Raw genomic sequence first — 19,787 nt, 5'->3', positions numbered from 1 at the left:
TGCTTTAAAGGAAGAGGCGGGCGGTGTTGTGTCGTTCGCGGCTCAAACGGCTAGGCTATCGATGACGGCGCGAGCGTTGAGCTCTATGATGTTGAGGCTAGCATTGAATGCGATAATCCGGCAATCACGAGGGAGTGATGGATCGAGCAAAGAGGATGCTAAGATATGTCTGTAGGACAGAAGACACAGCGTACACAGCGAGCGTCGTGGTTCAAGGCGAATGTTTCACCGGGCTGGCTTGCGCGCGATGGCGTCTCGTCCCTGACTAGGTGCCGATCTCGTGGGTCGACTCCCGCCCGCGCTTGCGTCCAGGCGGGCCTTCTGATTGCGCATCATCCACCCTTCACCAAACCACGCTGATATTGTTTGCATAGATGTTTGAATTCATGGCTACATTTCCTAACCATTGGGTTCGTCACTTTCAACTTCACATCCTCTCCAACAAGCCTATGACCTTCGACGCTTATGCGCCGACCTGGTCCAGTATGCCCTGCAGGTTGATCGACTTGGGTCGCTCGATGGGAAGACCCAGTGCCCTGTCCCAAATCAGCTGTGCGAGCGGGCCCAGACCACGGCTGACGCCGAAGGTCGCTGTGTAGTAGAGCGTCTCTTTGAAGCCGAAGTGGTGGAAGAGAACACCGGACGAAGAGTCGACGTTCGGGAAGGGGTTCTTGGTCTACAAACAAGTCAGCAATGATCCGAGTTGATCAAAATATTCCATCTCACCTTTCCGTGCTCCTTGAGGACATCCGGCGCAACCTCCGAGTTCTTCTTAACCAGCTGGTAAACAGGGTCTGCCGCAATCTCGGGTCGTGCGTTGGCAAAGTCCATGAGAGCTTCGAATCGCGGGTCGGGCTTCCTGAGCACAGCGTGTCCGTAACCAGGAATAACACGTCCAGACTTGAGAACGCTCCAGAGGAACTCGTTTACATCCTTCTCGGTGAACTTCTCACCAACAACCTTCTGCATGTCGAGGATGAAACGCAGCACCTCCTGCGCAGCCAGACCGTGCAGAGGTCCTGCGAGTCCTTGAAGACCAGCACTGTAACTCAGGAAAGGATCGCTGAGCGCAGATCCAACCAAGTGTGTTGCGTGCGCCGAGACGTTACCACCCTCGTGGTCACCGTGTAGAGCGAGGTACAGCCGGAGAAGGTCTTGGAAGCCCTCGTTCTCCTTGCCTGGCTTGCCCAACATGGCAGCGAAGTTGTACGACCAATCTTGGTTCAGGTCGATCTCGTTCGGGAGAGCGCCTCCACCGCGGTATGCGTTCTGGTAGATCTTCGCGGCGATGGTAGGCAGTTTAGCGAGCAGGCTGATGCAGTCGTCGAAGGTAGGCTCCCAGTAATCGGCCTTGTTGATACCTTTCTCGTAGGCTTTCGCGAACTTAGACTCGTAGTTCAGTGCTGAGACGGCGCATGCGAACTGTGTCATCGGGTGGAGATCTTTGGGGAAGTCGTCCAGCATCTTCTGGACGAACTTGGGGATCTGGCCCTTCTCGGCGAGCTCCCGCGAGAGTGCGCGAGTTTGTGATACTGATGGCACTTCGCCTGTGAGGAGCAACCAGAACATGGCCTCAGGAAGCATCTCGGTGCCGGAAGTGCCCTTGGGCAGCTCCTTTTGGCAGTCTTTGATGGTCTTGCCGTGGAATCGAATGCCCTCGTTTGCATCGAGGACTGAGCCTTCCCAAACCATGGCCTTGAGACCCCTTCAGTCATGTTAGAGCGCGCCTCTAGATATGAATAGGGGTCATACCTCATGCCACCGAGCGCATTTTCAACCTTGACATCGCCGAGCTTCTTGTCGGCGTGTGCCTTGACCTTCTTCAGAAGCTCGCGCTTCGCAGGCAGGACCTTTTTGAATGTCTCCTTGAGATCCGGCTCTGAGGAGGAAGAGTAGCTACATGCTTGGACTGCAGCGATCAACGCGTTAGGACGATGACGGTTGAAGTGGGTGACCCAATGGCATACCAGAAGCAAAAGGACGCGCCTATAAAGCGTTTGTCAACTCTCAATGTCTTGTATATGCTGTCGCATAGCTTTTGAAGCTCACCTTGGCGGCCCGTAGAGCTCGGGAAGCTGATCGTGCACTCAATGCCATAGCTAGCTTTACGTGGGGTAGATGCGGGGGGATGGGAGTATCACTCTATAACACACGGAATGCAGAACACAAGAACACAATGATAGCGTTACAAACTTCACGAGCAACTAGCAGAGAAATGTTGACGGCAACTCTCGGTAATGCAGCTACGATGCGCCAGGCACGTGTGGTCCGTTGATGCGAGTGCAGCGTCGAATGATGGACCGAGGGGCAGCTGGACGGCTAGACGTGGGCTACATACCTCGGTAGTGACGTCGGCCACGCGCATCCCTGGAGAAACGTTACCGCAAACACGACGCCGGACGCACTTTTTCATGCGACCCATCGCTATCTGCCTGCGCGAAGAAGAATTGGGTCAAAACTGAAAAAGGCGTCTGTGGCGAACGTCGTCACCTGATCCCCTGCGATTTACGGATACTTTTCCGTGCCTGATTACCAACTGACTCCACGCCTCCAGCCTACTAAGGTATACAGAGAGATTCTGCTGGCTGGAGTCTCATCCACACATACACCTCCACAATGCTACGCACAGTATCGCGCTCCATCGCGCGCCAGAGCCGATCGTCGAGGATAGCAAGCCGAACACCACAACTCCTACGCCCACTTTCCACCACGGCAATTCGCATGTCGAGCTCGACACTCAAGAATGTAGACCCTCCCGTATCGTCAGCGCTCCCTGGCGATTCCTTCCAGCTGCTCCCCGAAGCTTCGAAAGCGGGCCAGGCGGAGGATGCGCTCTTCGAGGAGCAGGTACAAGCCGTCAGGGACTGGTGGGCGTCACCGCGGTATAAGGGCATCAAGCGCCCCTACTCTGCGGAAGATGTCGTGAGCAAGCGGGGGGCGCTCCAGCAGTCATATTCCAGCTCGTTAATGGCACGGAAGCTATTCAACCTTCTTGAAGAGAGGGCAGCCAAGGGCGAACCAGTACACACCAGTGCGTTTATCCTAGCCTGCATAGATAGTACAATGGCTGATCATGTGTTCTCAAACTCCAGTGGGCGCGATTGACCCCATCCAAATGTCTCAACAAGCTGCAAACCAAGAAGTCCTCTACGTTTCCGGATGGGCATGCTCCTCCGTCTTGACCTCCACGAACGAAGTCTCCGCCGATTTTGGCGACTACCCATATAATACCGTACCGAACCAAGTCCAGCGGCTGTTCAAGGCTCAGCAACTACACGACCGCAAGAACTGGGATGCAAGGAGGAAGATGAGTGCGGACGAGCGCGCAAAGACACCTTACTTGGACTACATGAGGCCAATCATTGCTGATGGTGACACTGGGTACGTTTAGATGACTCGCAAAGCACGTATCCAAGAACTAACATGTTACAGTCACGGGGGTCTGTCTGCAGTCATCAAGCTGGCAAAGCTGTTCGCTGAGAACGGAGCCGCAGGTGTTCATTTCGAAGATCAACTCCACGGCGGAAAGAAATGCGGACATCTTGCAGGCAAGGTGCTCGTACCGGTCGGCGACCACATCAACCGCCTGGTAGCCGCACGATTTCAATGGGATATGATGGGCTGCGAGAACCTTGTCATTGCGCGCACTGATTCGGAGAGCGGCAAGCTCATCTCCAGTGCGGTCGATGTGCGAGATCACGAGTTCATCAAGGGCGTCACAGAAGACTCCGAGCCCCTGGCCGAAACACTGCAGAACATGGAGGCAGCTGGCGCACCAGGCAAAGAAATCGACCAATACGAGGCTGCGTGGGTGAAGAAACACAAGCTTGTAACCTTCGACGAGGCTGTGGTTCAGCACCTCGAGAAAGAGAGTGCATCTCAATCAACCATCGATTCATACCTCAATGAGACCAAGCAGAACCCGGACTACTCTCTTCTCAAACGCCGGAAAGTCGCAGAGAAGTACACCAAAACGCCCGTGTATTTCAACTGGGATATCCCCCGTACACGTGAGGGTTTCTACCACTACAAAGCCGGCGTCGCTGCCGCGACCAAACGCGGTAAAGAATACGCTCCGTACGCAGATCTTCTCTGGGTCGAGACGGGCGATCCGAATGTGCAAGAAGCAGCCAAGTTCGCCGGCGAGATTCGCGCCGTTCACCCCGACAAGAAGTTCGTGTACAACCTCTCCCCCAGCTTCAACTGGATGGGCCAAGGCTTCTCCGAAGAAGCGCTCAAGTCATTTGTGTGGGATCTGGCGAAACACGGATTCGTCTTCCAGCTCATCTCGCTTGCCGGAGTACACTCCACTGCCACGATTACCTGCGAATTAAGCAGGGCATTCAAGGATGAGGGTATGCTTGCGTACGTCAAGCTGGTACAAGCAAGGGAGAAGGAGCTGGGTTGCGATGTGCTCACACACCAGAAATGGTCTGGCGCAGGCTACATTGATGGCATTTTGGGAGCGATCCAGAGTGGCAGCTCGGGCAGCAAGAGTATGGGCGAGGGAAACACTGAGACGGGTTTCTAGAAATGTAAATATAAGATAGCAGATCAAGAGGTGATTCGAGTGTTCAAAAGATGGCGATGCTCAATGCGTGACGAAAGAGGAAAGGCGGGATCTGGGGCTCTTGCCTCGGTCCAGCCATCTTTCCCGAGCGACCCATCATCACGCTCAATACCGCCCCTGCCTTCATCTCGCGTCCACAACATCTCATACCATTTCAAAGCGATCCCGCAATTCATATAACATGGCCAACAAGCCCGCGATACCCGAATGGCAACGTACCTCCGCCGATAACGCCGCAGCGTCATCCGAGCCCGAAGAAGCACGCGCGCAACACGCTGTCGAAGCCCCGACACCAACCGAAGACGACGTTGAGAAAGATGATAAGGAAGAGCAACCATTAGAAAGCTCGGAACTACTAGATCAAGCGTCGCGCTTCCTCGAGGATGACACAATCCGCGATGCGCCGCGAGAGAAGAAGGTCGCGTTCCTGCAGTCAAAGGGTGTGCGCCCTGAGGACATCGAGACTCTGCTAGGCCAAGAGCCACAAGAGAGCATGCATACAGAGCTTGAAGCAGTGGGAGAACGGGCGTGGTCAGAAGTGAGTGCAGAAACCCTACTGTTTAAGCGCTTGAAGCCTAGGCCATCGACAGTATCACAGAAGAGAGATACTGACGCGTACAGACACCGCCAAAGCCGACCGAGGCACCCGAAGTCACATCTCAGCCTCGCGAAGTCATCATTCAGCCCCGCGAAATACCCCCGATCGTCACCTACCCAGAGTTCCTCGCGAACACCGAAAAGCCACCACCACTCATAACCACTCAGCGCCTCGTAACAACCGCATACGTAACGGGAGGCTTGATGGCGAGCATATACGGGCTTTCAAGGTGGATCATTGCGCCCATGACACACACCCTCGCCGAATCAAGACAAGATTTCGCATCGCATACGCACGAACAGTTGAAGGAGCTGAACTCAAGACTGGAGAAGGCAGTATCCGTGGATCCTGCTAGCAAAGTAAAGGCGGTTATCGATGCTGCAGATGACGTCTCAGAGGCAGACTCAGATCCTACCGAGCTTTACCATCGCGACTACGGCACCCAAACCACACCCAACCTCTCCCGCCGACCGTCTACCTCTACAGACCCACACCCCACCGTAACAGCGCACGAAAACCGCCTCAAGATCATAAAATCACACCTTGAAGAGCTAGACACGAACCGTACCAACGACGGCAAATCAAGGGATGGATTGCGGACGAAGGTGTCAGATTTGACTTCATATCTGACCGAGATGGACTACCAAAACCAATACTACCCTGGCATGGGCCGCTATGGAGCGACCTATAACTGGTCTGGTCAGAGTGGCACTGCACAGAATGATCAGATTGAGGTGCTGAAGAACGACATCAGGGCTGTCAAGGGCGTGTTTTTGAGTGCAAGGAACTTTCCAGTGGGAGGAAGGAATGCGCCGCCGATACCCACCGGTAGAGTAGGTTCGTAAGATGGTAGTTACATTGGAAACTAGTGGATAGTGAACGTTACATGTGAGTGTGTATCACATTTACGGTGTTGCAGCGCATGAGCGGTTTGCTCTTCTCTATCAGGTGATGTTTACATAGGTCATCTAGAGCAGCCTGTAATGCAAGGGAACTCTAGTTCGGACAGCGGAAGTTCGGCTGATCTTCGACGTTAGTATGACACTGGACCGTTCGCAGCTCCTGCCCCACTATACGTCATACTCAACCTTGGAAGCAGCGACAACTTGCCCTGCTAAGTTCATGTAGGTGCACCACTGCACAACCACAACACCAACTTCAAAGCCTTGTTTCCCACAAACATGTCGGGTTGGGCGTCTAAGTTGACCTCCTTGGGTCATTCCAAGTCTGAGGACAAGGACGAAACCTCGCTCACCACGCTTCTCGACGCAGACCAATGCGCGGATCTGACCTTCTTGATTGCAACTATCACAGCATCTATGCGACAATCCCTGGTCGATACCTATACCGCCGAGGAATTTCCAATCGACTCAAAGACCGCCAAATCAGAGGAAGACATACTGCAAGACGCGCCGTCCAACCTCGACGATGTCGATGTTGCCAAGGAAGACAAGATCAAGAAAGAGAGGCAGGCACGTGAAGAAGATGCGAAGAAAGAGCTCGCACAGCCTGAAGTGCAAGAGCTGAAGCAGGAGATGTTGAAGTACTTTGATGGTTGGCGAGGTAGCGTCATCAGCAGAATCGGCGAGGTAGTCAATTCGAAAAAAAAAGCCAAAGAGCAGACACGACAAGTCGAAGGCAAGGAAATCAAACAAATCACGAAGAAATCCGAGACAAGTTTAAAGAGTATTAAGAAGCTCGATGAGAAGGATGAAGACGAGGACAGGATGTTCAACGAACTCTATCCACCTGTTCCCAATGCTCTCACTAAATTGGAAGAGAGTAAGCGAGCACTTATACTACATTCACTAGTCCTTATACTTCTGAGTCTGGAGCACTACTCGGCACATTCTCGCGTCCTGAATCTCTACCTCACGAGTTCTCTCGGGCTGAGTAGAGCCGTCCTGAAGAAAGATGAAGAGACGGTTGCCCAAGGGCTTCTAGAGGCAGCGTCCCAGCAACTGAATGCTGATGCTGAGACCAAGGAAGCGGCCGAGAAATCGCAGAATGCTCGTAGATGGAAAGTCGGCCTTGCTGGTGTTGCTGGTGCCGCATTAATCGGTGTGACCGGTGGGCTTGCTGCACCGCTTCTTGCGGCGGGCGTTGGAAGTGTTATGGGTGGAATCGGCCTGGGTGCTACTGCAGCTGCAGGGTATCTGGGTACTCTTGCTGGTTCTTCTGTTCTTGTGGGAGGGCTTTTTGGTGCGTATGGTGCGAAGATGACAGGACGAGCCATGGACGACTACGCCCGACAAGTCGAGGACTTCGCGTTCATCCCCATTCATCGTAATCAGGATCCGCGGAAACAGGACAACGAGTCTCGTCGCCTACGTGTCGCGATCGCCGTCTCTGGTTGGCTCCGCGACCCTGAAGAGGTGTCAAAGCCATGGAGATACATCAGTACAGGGACAGAAGGCTTCGCACTTCGTTGGGAGCTTGAAGCCCTTCTCAAGCTCGGACACAGTCTCGAGACATTCGTGACTAGTGCTGCTTGGGGTTACGCAAAGAAGAAGATCATCGAGCAGACTGTCTTCGCTGCGATGACGGCTGCAATGTGGCCACTGGGCTTGCTGAAGATTGCGACTTTGCTGGACAACCCGTTTTCGAAAGCCAAATATCGCGCAGAGAAGGCCGGTGAGGTCCTCGCAGATGCACTGATCAATAAAGTCCAAGGCGAACGACCGGTCACTCTTGTTGGCTACTCTCTCGGCGCACGCCTGATCTTTTCCTGCCTTGAGAAGCTGGCTGAGCGCAAAGCTTTTGGACTTGTCGAGAACGTCGTCCTTGTCGGCGCTCCATGCCCTTCCGACGTTGCCGATTGGCGGCGTATTCGTTCCGTAGTGAGTGGCCGTTGTGTCAACGTCTTCTCCAAGTCCGACTACATCCTTGGCTTCCTCTACCGCACATCCTCTATGCAACTTGGCGTCGCGGGTCTGCAGCCCGTCGTCGGCGTACATGGCGTTCAGAACGTTGACGTCAGCGACATAGTGGACGGTCACCTCCAATACCGCTTCATCACAGGTTCGATACTTCGCAAGATCGGCTTTGAAGACGTCGACATCGAAGAAGTCGAGCGTGCAGAGGCTGATCTAGCAAAGGAGAAGAAGAAGGAAGAAGAAGAGAGGGCGAAGAATGAAGGTAGCAAGGGGGAAGGTAACGAGGAGAAAGAGAAAGAAGAACTGGAGCAGGCTGTCGAGAAGAAGCAAGAGCAAAGCTGGATGCAGGTCACGCAGCAAAAGATGAAGGGGTTGGACATCGGTGGATTCGTCAAGGGTCTACCGGGAAAGGTGGCTCCAGAGTATGGAGCGGAGAAGACAGCGAAGAAGCATACGGGCGATTTCAAGGATACGAAGTAGGTGCTCTACGAGTGATGCAAGGTTTGCAAAGGGCTTTCGAAGCAAGGGTTTTGTACATTAGCTAGGAAAATTGCGGATCATCAGATCTCATTCAATGAAGGCTCTGTGTTTGAAGAACAAGCCACTAAAGTCGATGTTTCGTTTCGTAGCATACAGAATAAGCTGCAAAACCCAGTCCATCATTGTAATTGCATGTGCTCCATTTGTTCATGTGAAAGCCCTGGAGCTTTCCCCAGCTTAAGTCCCAATGCGGTTAGTCGATTTGTGGGGAAGCCGAGGCATTCGTTCACATGTCGCAGGTGAGGCTTGCACAGCGACACCTTCTGCGACGTGCTGATCTACCAAACATCACAGCCGGCGCGCGCCATACTACACTCTGGAAGCCTGTCGCAACGGCACATGTGACCAGCTAAACTACGAGACTACACGTTCCACACCACTGCGTATGTACTGAGCATCACAAACCGCTACGCCACGCTCTCCGCACAGCGTCGATCTCTCGCATAAGACCAATGCCTCGTCCACGATAGCCATGGCTGTCTTTTCGAAACCGCTCTCTTCCCATCGCCTCACCAGCGCGTCTGCTAAAGCCATAGTCAACGACCTCACACGCCTGTACCTCCAGCACCGAACACGCATATCACGCGCCGTCTACCTCACCCTCTTCGTCGCCCTCATAAACCGCATACGGAATGCGATCGCCGAGCAAAAGGCCGCTTCCATACGGCGTGCCTCCAAAACAGCGGATAAGACAACAGCAGGCGAGGGTGAAGCAACGGGGAGGAAGAAGGTAGAGCTGAATAGGGAGTTCTTCAAGAATCTGCTGAGGTTGTTGAAGATATGTATACCTGGGTGGAAGAGCAAAGAGTTCAGGCTCTTGATCGGACACAGTGTGTTTTTGGTGTTGAGGACGATGATCAGTTTGTATGTTGCGGAACTGGACGGAAGACTGGTTAGTGCGCTTGTCAGAGGGAAAGGGAGGGAGTTCCTCCTGGGACTGGTCTGGTGGATGGCGGTGGCCGTGCCAGCGACTTTCACGAACAGTATGGTATGTCTAACTTCTTTTCCTACCACCAGGGAGTGAGACGGCAAGGCCGCAGTCGCCAACGGGCAACCGAAGACGTGCTAACAGACCCAGCTCTCGTACCACCAGTGCAAACTCTCCCTCCAATATCGCACGCGCCTCACAAATCACATCCACTCCAAATACCTCTCACAGATGACCTTCTACACGCTTTCTGCCCTCGACGATCGCATCGCAAACGCCGACCAACTAATAACCGTCGATGTATCCAAGTTCTCCAATTCGCTCGCCGAACTCTACTCAAATCTTGCGAAACCGGTACTAGACATCATAATCTACAACTACTCGCTCTCGCGCAGTGTCGGTGGCGAAGGTCTGTTCTTCATGAGCTTGCTGGTTCAGATCTCGGCCAACGTCATGAGGGCGCTTACTCCACCCTTTGGCAAATACGTAGCGGACGAAGCAAGGTTAGAGGGCGAATTCAGGTTTCAGCACTCCAGGTTGATCGATTGGAGCGAGGAGGTGGCACTGTATGCAGGACATGAGGCAGAGAAGGATACCTTGGATAAGGGATACTTCACGCTGATCAAGCATGTCAATCGCATATTGAGGAGGAGATTCTACCACGGAGTCATGGAGGACTTTGTTATAAAGTACTTTTGGGGTGCGCTGGGATTGCTGTTATGCAGTGTGCCAGTGTTCTTTAAGGTTCCAGGCACAGGCGGCATGACTATGGGAGACCGGACGGAAAGTGAGTACTCAAAATCCGCAGTCCTTGTTTCATTTGCGAGGAGGGCGATTACTGACAGGTATTACTACAACAGGCTTCGTCACCAACCGGCGAATGCTCCTCATGTCTAGCGACGCTTTCGGTCGCGTCATGTTCTCGTACAAGGAGATCACCGAGCTCGCCGGCTACACTTCACGCGTGTCAACCCTCCTCGACGTAATCGACGACATACAAGCTGGTCATTTCGAGAAGAAGCTCGTTTCTTCCGCCGACACCGAGGAGAACGCATCCGTTCTACGCGGCCGCGGCACCGTAACCGAAGGCACAGACATTGAGTTCATCGACGTGCCTATAGTATCTCCAAACGGCGATGTACTCGTGCGCAAGCTCTCCTTCAGCGTGAAGCCAGGAGACCATCTCCTCATCGTGGGACCCAACGGCTGCGGAAAAAGCAGTCTGTTCCGCATCCTAGGCGGCCTATGGCCCGTATACGGCGGCAAAGTACGGAAGCCACCATTCGAAGACATCTTCTACATCCCGCAACGTCCATACCTCTCGCGCGGAACGCTACGCCAACAGATTATATACCCAGACTCGCTACACGACATGCACTCCAAATCCATTACCGACAACGACATCCTTTCGATCCTCGAGACCCTGAACCTAGAATCTCTCATCGACCGCCCCGGCGGCTTCGACGCTGAAGCACAATGGGAAGACGTGCTTTCCGGTGGTCTCCAGCAACGCGTCGCGATGGCGCGGCTTTTCTACCACAAGCCTCGGTACGCCATTTTGGACGAATGCACAAGTTCAGTTACACTGGAGGTAGAAAGAGTGATGTATGAAGAAGCGAAGAGACTGGGTATAACTCTCATGACAGTCAGTCATCGGAGAAGTCTTTGGAGGTACCATACTAGGATTTTGCAGTTTGACGGCCAAGGTGGATTCTACTTTGGAGGATTGGATGCAGAGAGGAGGGCGGTACTTGAAGAGTAAGTTCCTTTCCATTTGCGGTGTTTGTGAGCTTTTTGGAGTATGCGAGAATGCGCGCTAACATTTTGGTAGTGAGAAGGAAGACATCGACCTGCAGCTCAGAGCTGTTCCGGACATTGAGCAAAGGATCAGGGAGTTGGAAGCTTCGCGGTAACGGATGTGGATGAAAGTGGTCGGACAAGTTTAATGGGCGCTGGCATGTGGTAGTCGCAGATCTATGCGTAGTTATATCATGTCTTGCATGAAATGTATGAAATCGCGCACTGCAACGAGAGGGCATAGCTTCGTAAGCTCACCGCGTGATATACCACATGTCAATGCATACACACATCTAATGCTGGTTAGGTACGGATGCATCTATATGCAAATAGTGCACGCATGGCGGCGACATGCACGATACCAAGGGCTTTGCATCTGCGATGTTGAGGCAAAAGGCGGCAGCAGTAGCTTGAGAGTGATGCAGCGCGCATGTAGAAGGCATCTTGCACATGCGGGCGCACGACGCGCATGAACACTCAGAAAAAACAGCAAACAGGTGGCGGTATAATCATAGCGGAACATCAAATGTGAAGGAACAACTCCCATATACAGCATCATCATATACTACACATCGCAAGAGGCGTGGCACGGAATGTACGCGGTAGCAAAACTCAGACGCGTCGAGTGGCGTGGTTGCGGATGTCCGGCAGAAAACTGCCTCAAGGCTTACCCCATCTGTGTATAGGGTGGCTGGGAAAGGGAGAAAGTGGCCTCATGGGCGTCATGTTAAAACGAAAGTCGCGGTTGAGCGCGCTCAAACGCGCTCAGATGGGCTAGCGTCGGGTGCTCCCGTGGGTCAGGGTCCATTAGCGCGAACAGCAGCTCGTCCGAGACGCGTCCGAGGTTTAGCGCCTTGATCCGAGCCATCGCCGCGCCAAGCCAGCCCTCACGTAAAAGCCGGCCACCTCGCTCCTCCCTTCTCACCTGTACACCACACTTTCTGCAGCTGCCCCATGCCACTTCCCACAACCACAACACTCTCAAGCCGCTGCTACTGCATTGTTGCGTATCTGCTTCTTCTTCTGCTCTGCACTCTTCACACTTCAGCTGAGTCAATTGTTCGCAATTGCTCTCCCCCTCACGCGCAGCTGCTTCTCGACGCGTCGCGTCAGGTAACCACACTGCACTCAGTCACCACGCTGTCTGCCACTGCTTCTCTCCACACTCTCAGCATTGCTCCTGGGTAGTCTCCAGTAGCCATGACTACCCTCAATCTCAAGCTCGGCCAGACGGTCGAGACTTCTGGCGGTGTAGACGGCATCGTCCGCTACCTAGGCCCCATTCACGTCTCAGAGGGGCGATTTGTGGGAATAGAACTCCCAACTGCTGATGGCAAGAACGATGGCTCCGTACGCGGAGAGCGTTACTTCACTTGCGCACCTCTCCACGGGCTGTTCATCCGCGACACTAGCATTGTCAGCATCCTCTCTGAGGCAGCCCCCGCACCGGCTCCTCCTACTCCACGAGCGGTCTCCAAAACAAAGGCACCACCCACCACACCCAGAGCCCGCCCATCAAGCGTGGTTGCCCCTAAGCCTACAACCACTACAAGGACAACCACATTGAGCAAGCGGCAGTCAGTCGCAGCTCCCTCAACATCACAACCGCCTTCGCGTGGCCCAGTCCGCAAGGCCAGCGTGGCGAGCACGTCAAGCAACTCTGCCGCTGAATCATCTCGCGCCCCATTCTCTCGACCCGAATCCTCCCGCCCAGAACCTTCTCGTCCCGAACCCTCTCGTCCTACACCATCAACCTCAAGACCGAGTCTTGCATCTTCAGTCACAAGCAATGCTGGCAAAGCAAGTCGGGATAACAACGTCGACAATCTGCACACCAAGATTAGGCATCTCGAGAAGCAACACGCGGAAGACCAAGAGCGCCTGAGAGAGTATGCTCAGGTTCGCGACGAGAAAGAGCGCTACAGCGGCATCATCCAGCGGCTCCAGAACAAGTGTCAAGCTCAATACACCGAGATACAAGAGCTGAAAGATAGAGTGAACACACTTCAGTTGGAACAACAGGCTCTCAACAGATCACACCAGGACCACGAGGTGGACTTGGAGGATGCCTTGGTGGACAAGGAGATGGCCGAGGAGAGGGCGGATCAAGCCGAGGCAGAAATCGAGTCGTTGCGCAAACGCCTGGAAGAACAGACGCTGGAGCTTGACATTCTTCGCGATGAGGCCGATCTCTTCACAACAGAAATGTCAGAGGATCAGAAGCAAGAGGCTGGATACTACCGTCTCCAACACGAGAATGATCGCATGCGACAGGCGTTGATCACTCTGAAAGAGATGACAGAGGAGCGGGAACAAGACTTCAAGGCACACATTCTCGGGCTCGAGGGCGACGTCGCACAACTTGAGTACTACCGACAAGACAATGCCAATCTCCAAGAACGTCTCTCTGTATCCGAAAATCTTGTCGACCACCTGAAACAGCAGTTGGACGCTGCCAATGAATGGGAGGAGATGGTCGAGGAGTTGACCCAACAAAACCAGAATCTCCAAGATAGAATCGCGGAGCAAGATCTGGTCGTACAAGATCTTGAGAACCTACGGGAACTCAACGACGAGCTAGAAGCTCAACACCTTGAGCAAGAAGAGGACATGCTTGCAGAGCTTGACGCTAAGAACAACGAGCTCGCTGAGCAAGTACGCCAGATTACCGAACAGACCCACATCATCGCCGACCAAGAGTCTCTGATCTCCAAATTCCGAGACCTCGTCATGGACCTACAAACCAAAATGGCCGACGCTGAGTCTTCCAAGACTATGACGGAAGCCCAAGTCAAGGATACCACCGGTCGCTTCAACGAAGTGATGGACCTTAACCGCCAACTTCGTGCAGCCACTGTGTTGTCGACCACACGAGAGATTGAGTCTTCGCTGGTATCGCTCAAGGCAGATCAGCTTGCTGAAAAGCTCGAGATTTGGAACGAGACAGAGTCCAAGGAGTTCACTCGAAGCGAGTCTCTCCAAGCCTACCTCGCAACAGAAAGGATCGCTGGGAAATCCAAGCTGCTTGTCAATGTGTTGAGGAGCACCTGTCGTCACATGAGCAATGGCGGTCGATTGGACGATGCCGTCTCCAGACTCGTCTGTGAAGAGTCCATTGTTCACCTGGAGGTCCTTAAAGACGGAAGCAACCGTCTTTGGTCTGCCATTCGTGGCTTATCACTTCCCGAATTCGCCAATTTTGGCCCGACGTACCAAGAATTGATCTCGGTAGAGCAGGTTCTTGATCAAGGCCTCAACGCTCTCAAAGCAGACACACTCAACTTTGAAGAATTTGCTGGGTCCTTGGAGCGATCGACCAAGACACATGAAGCAATTCTGTCAAGCCACCAAGAGGTCCTTGCTGCACGACCAGAGGGAGAATTCCTCTCCATAGCGACTTCGCTCCACGCGAGGATAAACTATATCCTCTACATCTACGATCTGGCACACTTCGTCCTAGAGAAAGTGCCCGAGAGCATACGCGAAGAGTGCGCAAAGATGCTCATTCATTTCAACGAGCCAGTCGATACTTTGCAGGCTACATCCACGGCTGCGGCCAGGTTGCAACGGACTCTGAAGGCTCTGGTTCAGGATAATATGTTTCCGGAACGACCATCTGATTTCGAGGACGCTTTCAGATACGACGAAAAGCTGGCATCGGCTGCTGGAACCCTTGCCGCTTTCGTTCGCAGCCTGATCGAGGAGGTTGCGAAGTGCACCAGCCTATCCGACACCGAGCCAGTCCCTGCTCTTGAGCTTCGCGCGATCAAAGACAACATCGATAATCTCGATGTCGATCAGAATTATGCTTTCATGTTTGCCCACCTGAACACCATCACTTACCATCTGAATTCCTGGGCCGACCAAGCCGGCATACTATCAAAAGCCATCGAGATCGAGCACGGACCTACGCCCTGGGCTCAGAAGGCGAAGGAGGTTGAGGCGGGACGGAAGAAGGACGACGAGGCTGTGCGCCAGTTACAAACTCTTACCGTCGAGCATCGTGCAACCGTTCTGAAGATTCACGAGCGAGAGCAAGTCATCGCCACCAAAGAATTGGAGATTGAGCACTTGATGGCCAAGATCAAGGACGCTACCAGCAAGACCGAAGGTCTCGAGGCTCTCCAAGAAGAGCTCACGACACGTCATGATAAGATCATGGATCTTCAGGCTCTGAATCGATCCCAGATGATGGAGATTGAGGTTTTGAGAGAGCGCCTGGCCAATGCCGACGAGCATGCGCAAAACGACGCAGGACACGCCATGGAGACCATTGCCGCTCCAGTCGAGCAACCTCGGGAAGAGGACGACCCGCTCGCTCATCCCAGCAAGCTCAGGACTATGCTCGAAGCCCTCGACAATGAGAACCATTGGCTGCGCAAGCGCGAAAACAGCTGGGCATTCAAATGGAACGTGCGCCAGACGTTGATCAGTCTGGACACCTACAAGCATGTCGACAGAAATTGGAGGAAATGCTATGAGAGGCTTTACCTCGATGACGATGATGAATTCCTCGTTTTTGAGCCATCAAGCCCAGTGCTCGAGGAGAACCCAACATATCAAATCTCGAACGCACATGGTACTGGCCGACCTAAGATGTCGGCTATCGAACTCAGTGGCATCAGCCTAGGCTGGGAGGAGCGCGCACACAGTCATAAGGTGGCTTTGGAGCAAGCCGAGGAGGACTTCGTCCACCTGTCCATGCTCTCTGATGATTACGACGACTTGTCCTTCATTGCGGTATAATTCTAGAATACTCCATCGACTAGAAGGGGAAGAAGAAAAAGACACGACTCCGCATTTACGATTCCACACGACACGGTGTTGCGCATTTGGTTTTTCAGCGACAACTCGAGAGCATGGGAAGATGCATCTTGGGTACTGGGCGTTTGTTTTGGCTCTCATCAAAAATTTTGAGCATTGGAGTTTTTGGTTTGGCTTTGGTTTTGATTTGGTGTTTATCGCGACGATACCCATGGGTCTGCATTCGCTGCATCGTTTTTTGTTGTACTTTGTTTTGTATACGTTTCCTTTCTTGTAGCTAGCTTTTTACTCTTGTCTTAGTCCTCCCGGTTTGAGACCTTGACTCACCCCTTCGGGGGTTTGAGTCGGCACTCGCCGGGAGGACGGGCAGGCATTATGACATTATCGTCTTCATCCAGTTCTTCCATTGTGAATCCCTCTGCGAGTTTGCCAGTTGATGCTTAACATGGTCGTTTTCGCGCTCCAGTTCCTGGATTCTAGTCTCTTGCCAAAGAGCTCTCATCTTCGCCTCTTCTTTCGTCTTCTCCACTTCGGCTTCCAATGTTGACCTCCGCTGCCTTTCGCGAACCCGTGATAATTCGTTTGGCCTTGGTTGGTTCATCACACACCACAACTTGACGCGCGTGAGCTCTTCGCTGTGACGCACTTCGATCTGCGCAAGATGGCGATCGTGATGCTCATTGACGGCCGCGATCTCTTTCGCGTGTGTTGTTTCTAGGTCTTCAATGTGCTTCTCATGCTCCAACCGCTCTTTATCGAGCGCGCTGCTTAGACTGAGAACCTGTCGCTCCTGTGCTCTTAGATCTTTGATCAACGCGGTGAGGGACGATCTCGCTGCGGCAGCGTGTGCTGTAGAGCGCGGCTTGTGGCTTATCAGTATGATTCGTGAATGTCTTCGTTACGTTCACTCACAGTGCTCGTCGGCGTACGTGGGCGGATGTCGCGACGGGGGAAAAGCTCTCGAAACGATGGATTGCGACCGCGATTGTTTTGTCTTGTCGTTACCATTGCGCATACGAGAGCGAGCGTTTATTCGACATTTTTTTTGGGAGGTTGCGATATTGTCGGGAGACGAGGTACGAGAGATCATGTTTGGGCTGCAGCTCTAGTGGAAGGTAGAAGTTAGGTTGAGATGCTGCAAACAGAGTGGACGGGGTCTGCAATGGCGGTATGATGGCGGAGGCAAAAGTGAAGGTGAGATTGGAAGTTCAAGCTATACACCGACTACTCTGTATAAGATCGTGATCTCTATCTGCAGACGTACCCTTGTACTCAGCATCTGGATCTGCAATTCGCATCTCGCTTTTGTCTATCTAGCCAGTTGCACAAGTAGAACTCCTCTCACCTACTGATGACCCCCCACAAGTCTTGCAATCTCGGCGCACTTCTCGCTGATGCTGCGTAATTTCTCGTTCGCGCCTCTTTCTGCGATGTATTTGGCTTTCTCTTTAGCTAATTCACTCTCGAGCTCGGTGACCCTATCCTTGAGCGTCACAACCTCCTTGCCTTGAACTCCAAGCTGTTTTGCAAGATCCTCACCGCACGCCACCGCCAGTTTCATATTGCTACTCTCTTCAAGCAAATTGCGCGAGAGAGCTGTCTTCTGGGCTTGTAGTTCGTGGACTTCGCGCTTCAGCCCTGTGATCGCTGCGTCCTTGTCATACAAGATCCCAGTACGTTCAGTTGCGAGAGTACGGATCTGGACTTGCATCTTCGAAAGATGCTCATCGTAGAGTACGGCAGTGGCGCGAATGTCCGCGAAGGTTTTGTTCTGTGAGACATCAGCACTATTGATGGGAGCTGGTCTCGCAATGTATAGTTACAAGCTCGTGAGCGATGGCTGTTGGACGAGTGGACTGCACCCCATGGCGGAGGGCGAGAGAAGAACCAGTAGTAGGTGACATTTGGTGCCGTGCAGGCGTGCGCAACGGAGCCATGTTATTGAAGGTGAGCGTCTTGTAATTTGAAAGGTTTGAATTGAGAGCAGCACTGAGCCACATGAATGAAGCCCTGGGTTGTGATAGATACGGTCAAGGTGCGATGCAGAAGCTGCAAAAGCTGCACAAGGCCGTCCGATAAAGCTGAGGTGAGTGCAGCCTCATCCCGTCCACTGGAACCAGATAATATATCATATTCATCCAGTAATAATATGATGATGATAATAATCTACTCTAATCAGCAGTTCTCTTGCCACAAAGATTGCGACGACTTGGTACCAAATGCAGAAGCACAGCAGCTGGGTCGAGACGACAGCGATGTCATACTGACAACATTAGCATTGCGCAAGCCCCGTTGCCTCCCTTAGATCACTCTTCTGTTCGGCTTTATGAAAGATCTGTTTCCATCATCCCTCCCGGAAGCCTCAACCTAAAATCCATAATGTTGCACAATGCTATTGATCGTTATACTCACTCTTTCTACGTCATCCCCGGTCTCTGTGAACTGGATTATAAGGCATTTGCCGGCACGGCTAACATGCGCTGCTGGGTCGATATTCAGCATTTGCAAATAACAGTATGCCCTCAGTTTTGAGGATTTTGCTAGCATGTCGCATTCGTATACTGTGAGATCTGCGTTGAGGCGCAGACGTAAAAGTCAATTTCTTAATCCCGAGGTCATGTGAAAGCGGGAGCCGCACTAAGTAGGAGCCGATAAGATCTTCCTTCTAGGCTCCCTGTAATACCGACATGCGATACATGCTTTCGGCAGTTCCCTGTAAGTTCTTTAGCTGCGTTATGAAGTTTGGTTGACACGTGAAACGTGTTACTCCAGACACTTACCTAGGTAGTGCAGATGAGTTGGACCTACGCGTGAGGCTATCACACTTGATCGCCCGACACATCGTGACAAGTCGCAATTGCTAGATGTGCGAGTTGAGGACATGCATGCGTGCGCGCAAACTTTCGGCGTTATTCAAAGACGCAATGCATTGCACAATCACTGCTGCGACGTTGATGACGACATTCTCACCCGGCACTAGGCACGCCAGAGACCACCTGCAGGTTTTGCATCTTCGTATTTCCAGCTTTCGCAGCGCAAAGTCTTCATTCGATCCGAAATTGTGAGCGCAACGTCGGCAAGCGCCTTGCTCGTTGAATGCGACATCACCAAGGCCACTTCAGCCACTGCAACGTAATTCCAGGGCACGTGCCACCAGCCACAAAACTTGGTAAGTCGGCCGATACGGTGGTGTACGTTGAAAATGAACCAGGCTAAATTCGAGTAATCCTCTGCTCGACTAGTCTTTCTTCCAGAAGACAAGTGCCATCGCTAGCAGTAGGTAGTCGTTGCTAACAGCCTCCATCTGCGCACAGCCGACAATCGGCTACCTAGGTACCCAGAGATCGGGCCCACATCGGACCCGTAGCTCTGCCGTACCACAAACTATCGCAGACTTACGACTCGTCGGTCTTATTCCACCGCGAAAGCTCGTCGCAGCTCGGCCGGGTTTGCCATCATTGCGGATACGGGATGATTCGTGTTGTGGGGTAGGCAGCACTTGAAGGGGTGCCTGAGAGACGCCATTTACGGAACCTTTCGCCGTGATGGAAATTATCGTGATACTTAGATGGTGCATTGAATAAGGCCACCGACCGTTCGTTCAGGCCTTGTCGCAATCGCATACAAAGATCGCCGACACGTGGAACTAGTGTGATCTTCCACGAGGATGTCGGTGATACTCCGGTGATCTGCGTTACCCTTTGATGGGTCAAC

The 19,787-nt window shown here is 52.9% G+C and overlaps 7 protein-coding genes across 7 annotated transcripts; 5 read left to right on the top strand and 2 right to left on the bottom strand.

Annotated features, from left to right (window-relative positions):
• Window positions 1-463: 463 nt before the first annotated feature.
• J4E83_003883 (uncharacterized protein) lies at window positions 464-2,033 on the bottom strand (the record flags this gene model as incomplete). The annotated part of the gene is made up of 4 exons (XM_049330816.1): window positions 464-676; window positions 727-1,705; window positions 1,753-1,879; window positions 2,006-2,033. 4 exons carry the CDS (start codon window positions 2,031-2,033, stop codon window positions 464-466), a joined length of 1,347 nt encoding a protein of 448 aa, XP_049190233.1.
• A 583-nt stretch (window positions 2,034-2,616) lies between these two features.
• J4E83_003882 (uncharacterized protein) lies at window positions 2,617-4,531 on the top strand (the record flags this gene model as incomplete). The annotated part of the gene is made up of 3 exons (XM_049330815.1): window positions 2,617-3,031; window positions 3,093-3,381; window positions 3,433-4,531. The coding sequence occupies 3 exons, from the start codon at window positions 2,617-2,619 to the stop codon at window positions 4,529-4,531; spliced, it is 1,803 nt and encodes a 600-aa protein (XP_049190232.1).
• A 220-nt stretch (window positions 4,532-4,751) lies between these two features.
• On the top strand, window positions 4,752-6,013 carry J4E83_003881 (uncharacterized protein; the record flags this gene model as incomplete). The annotated part of the gene is made up of 2 exons (XM_049330814.1): window positions 4,752-5,108; window positions 5,192-6,013. The coding sequence occupies 2 exons, from the start codon at window positions 4,752-4,754 to the stop codon at window positions 6,011-6,013; spliced, it is 1,179 nt and encodes a 392-aa protein (XP_049190231.1).
• Window positions 6,014-6,090: 77 nt separating this feature from the next.
• On the top strand, window positions 6,091-8,524 carry J4E83_003880 (uncharacterized protein; the record flags this gene model as incomplete). Its single annotated transcript, XM_049330813.1, has 2 exons — window positions 6,091-6,097; window positions 6,297-8,524. 2 exons carry the CDS (start codon window positions 6,091-6,093, stop codon window positions 8,522-8,524), a joined length of 2,235 nt encoding a protein of 744 aa, XP_049190230.1.
• A 532-nt stretch (window positions 8,525-9,056) lies between these two features.
• J4E83_003879 (uncharacterized protein) lies at window positions 9,057-11,425 on the top strand (the record flags this gene model as incomplete). Its single annotated transcript, XM_049330812.1, has 4 exons — window positions 9,057-9,572; window positions 9,663-10,299; window positions 10,373-11,270; window positions 11,344-11,425. The coding sequence occupies 4 exons, from the start codon at window positions 9,057-9,059 to the stop codon at window positions 11,423-11,425; spliced, it is 2,133 nt and encodes a 710-aa protein (XP_049190229.1).
• A 1,084-nt stretch (window positions 11,426-12,509) lies between these two features.
• On the top strand, window positions 12,510-16,055 carry J4E83_003878 (uncharacterized protein; the record flags this gene model as incomplete). The annotated part of the gene is made up of 1 exon (XM_049330811.1): window positions 12,510-16,055. The coding sequence occupies one exon, from the start codon at window positions 12,510-12,512 to the stop codon at window positions 16,053-16,055; it is 3,546 nt and encodes a 1,181-aa protein (XP_049190228.1).
• Window positions 16,056-16,446: 391 nt separating this feature from the next.
• On the bottom strand, window positions 16,447-17,977 carry J4E83_003877 (uncharacterized protein; the record flags this gene model as incomplete). The annotated part of the gene is made up of 5 exons (XM_049330810.1): window positions 16,447-16,630; window positions 16,682-16,863; window positions 17,338-17,371; window positions 17,423-17,844; window positions 17,897-17,977. The coding sequence occupies 5 exons, from the start codon at window positions 17,975-17,977 to the stop codon at window positions 16,447-16,449; spliced, it is 903 nt and encodes a 300-aa protein (XP_049190227.1).
• Between the last annotated feature and the right edge of the window lie 1,810 nt (window positions 17,978-19,787).

The sequence above is a fragment of the Alternaria metachromatica genome, assembly GCF_023757995.1.
Source record: "Alternaria metachromatica strain BMP 0045 chromosome Unknown scaffold_6, whole genome shotgun sequence".
Taxonomy (NCBI): Eukaryota; Fungi; Ascomycota; class Dothideomycetes; order Pleosporales; family Pleosporaceae; genus Alternaria; species Alternaria metachromatica.
This window is presented reverse-complemented; position numbering and strand designations above follow the sequence as displayed.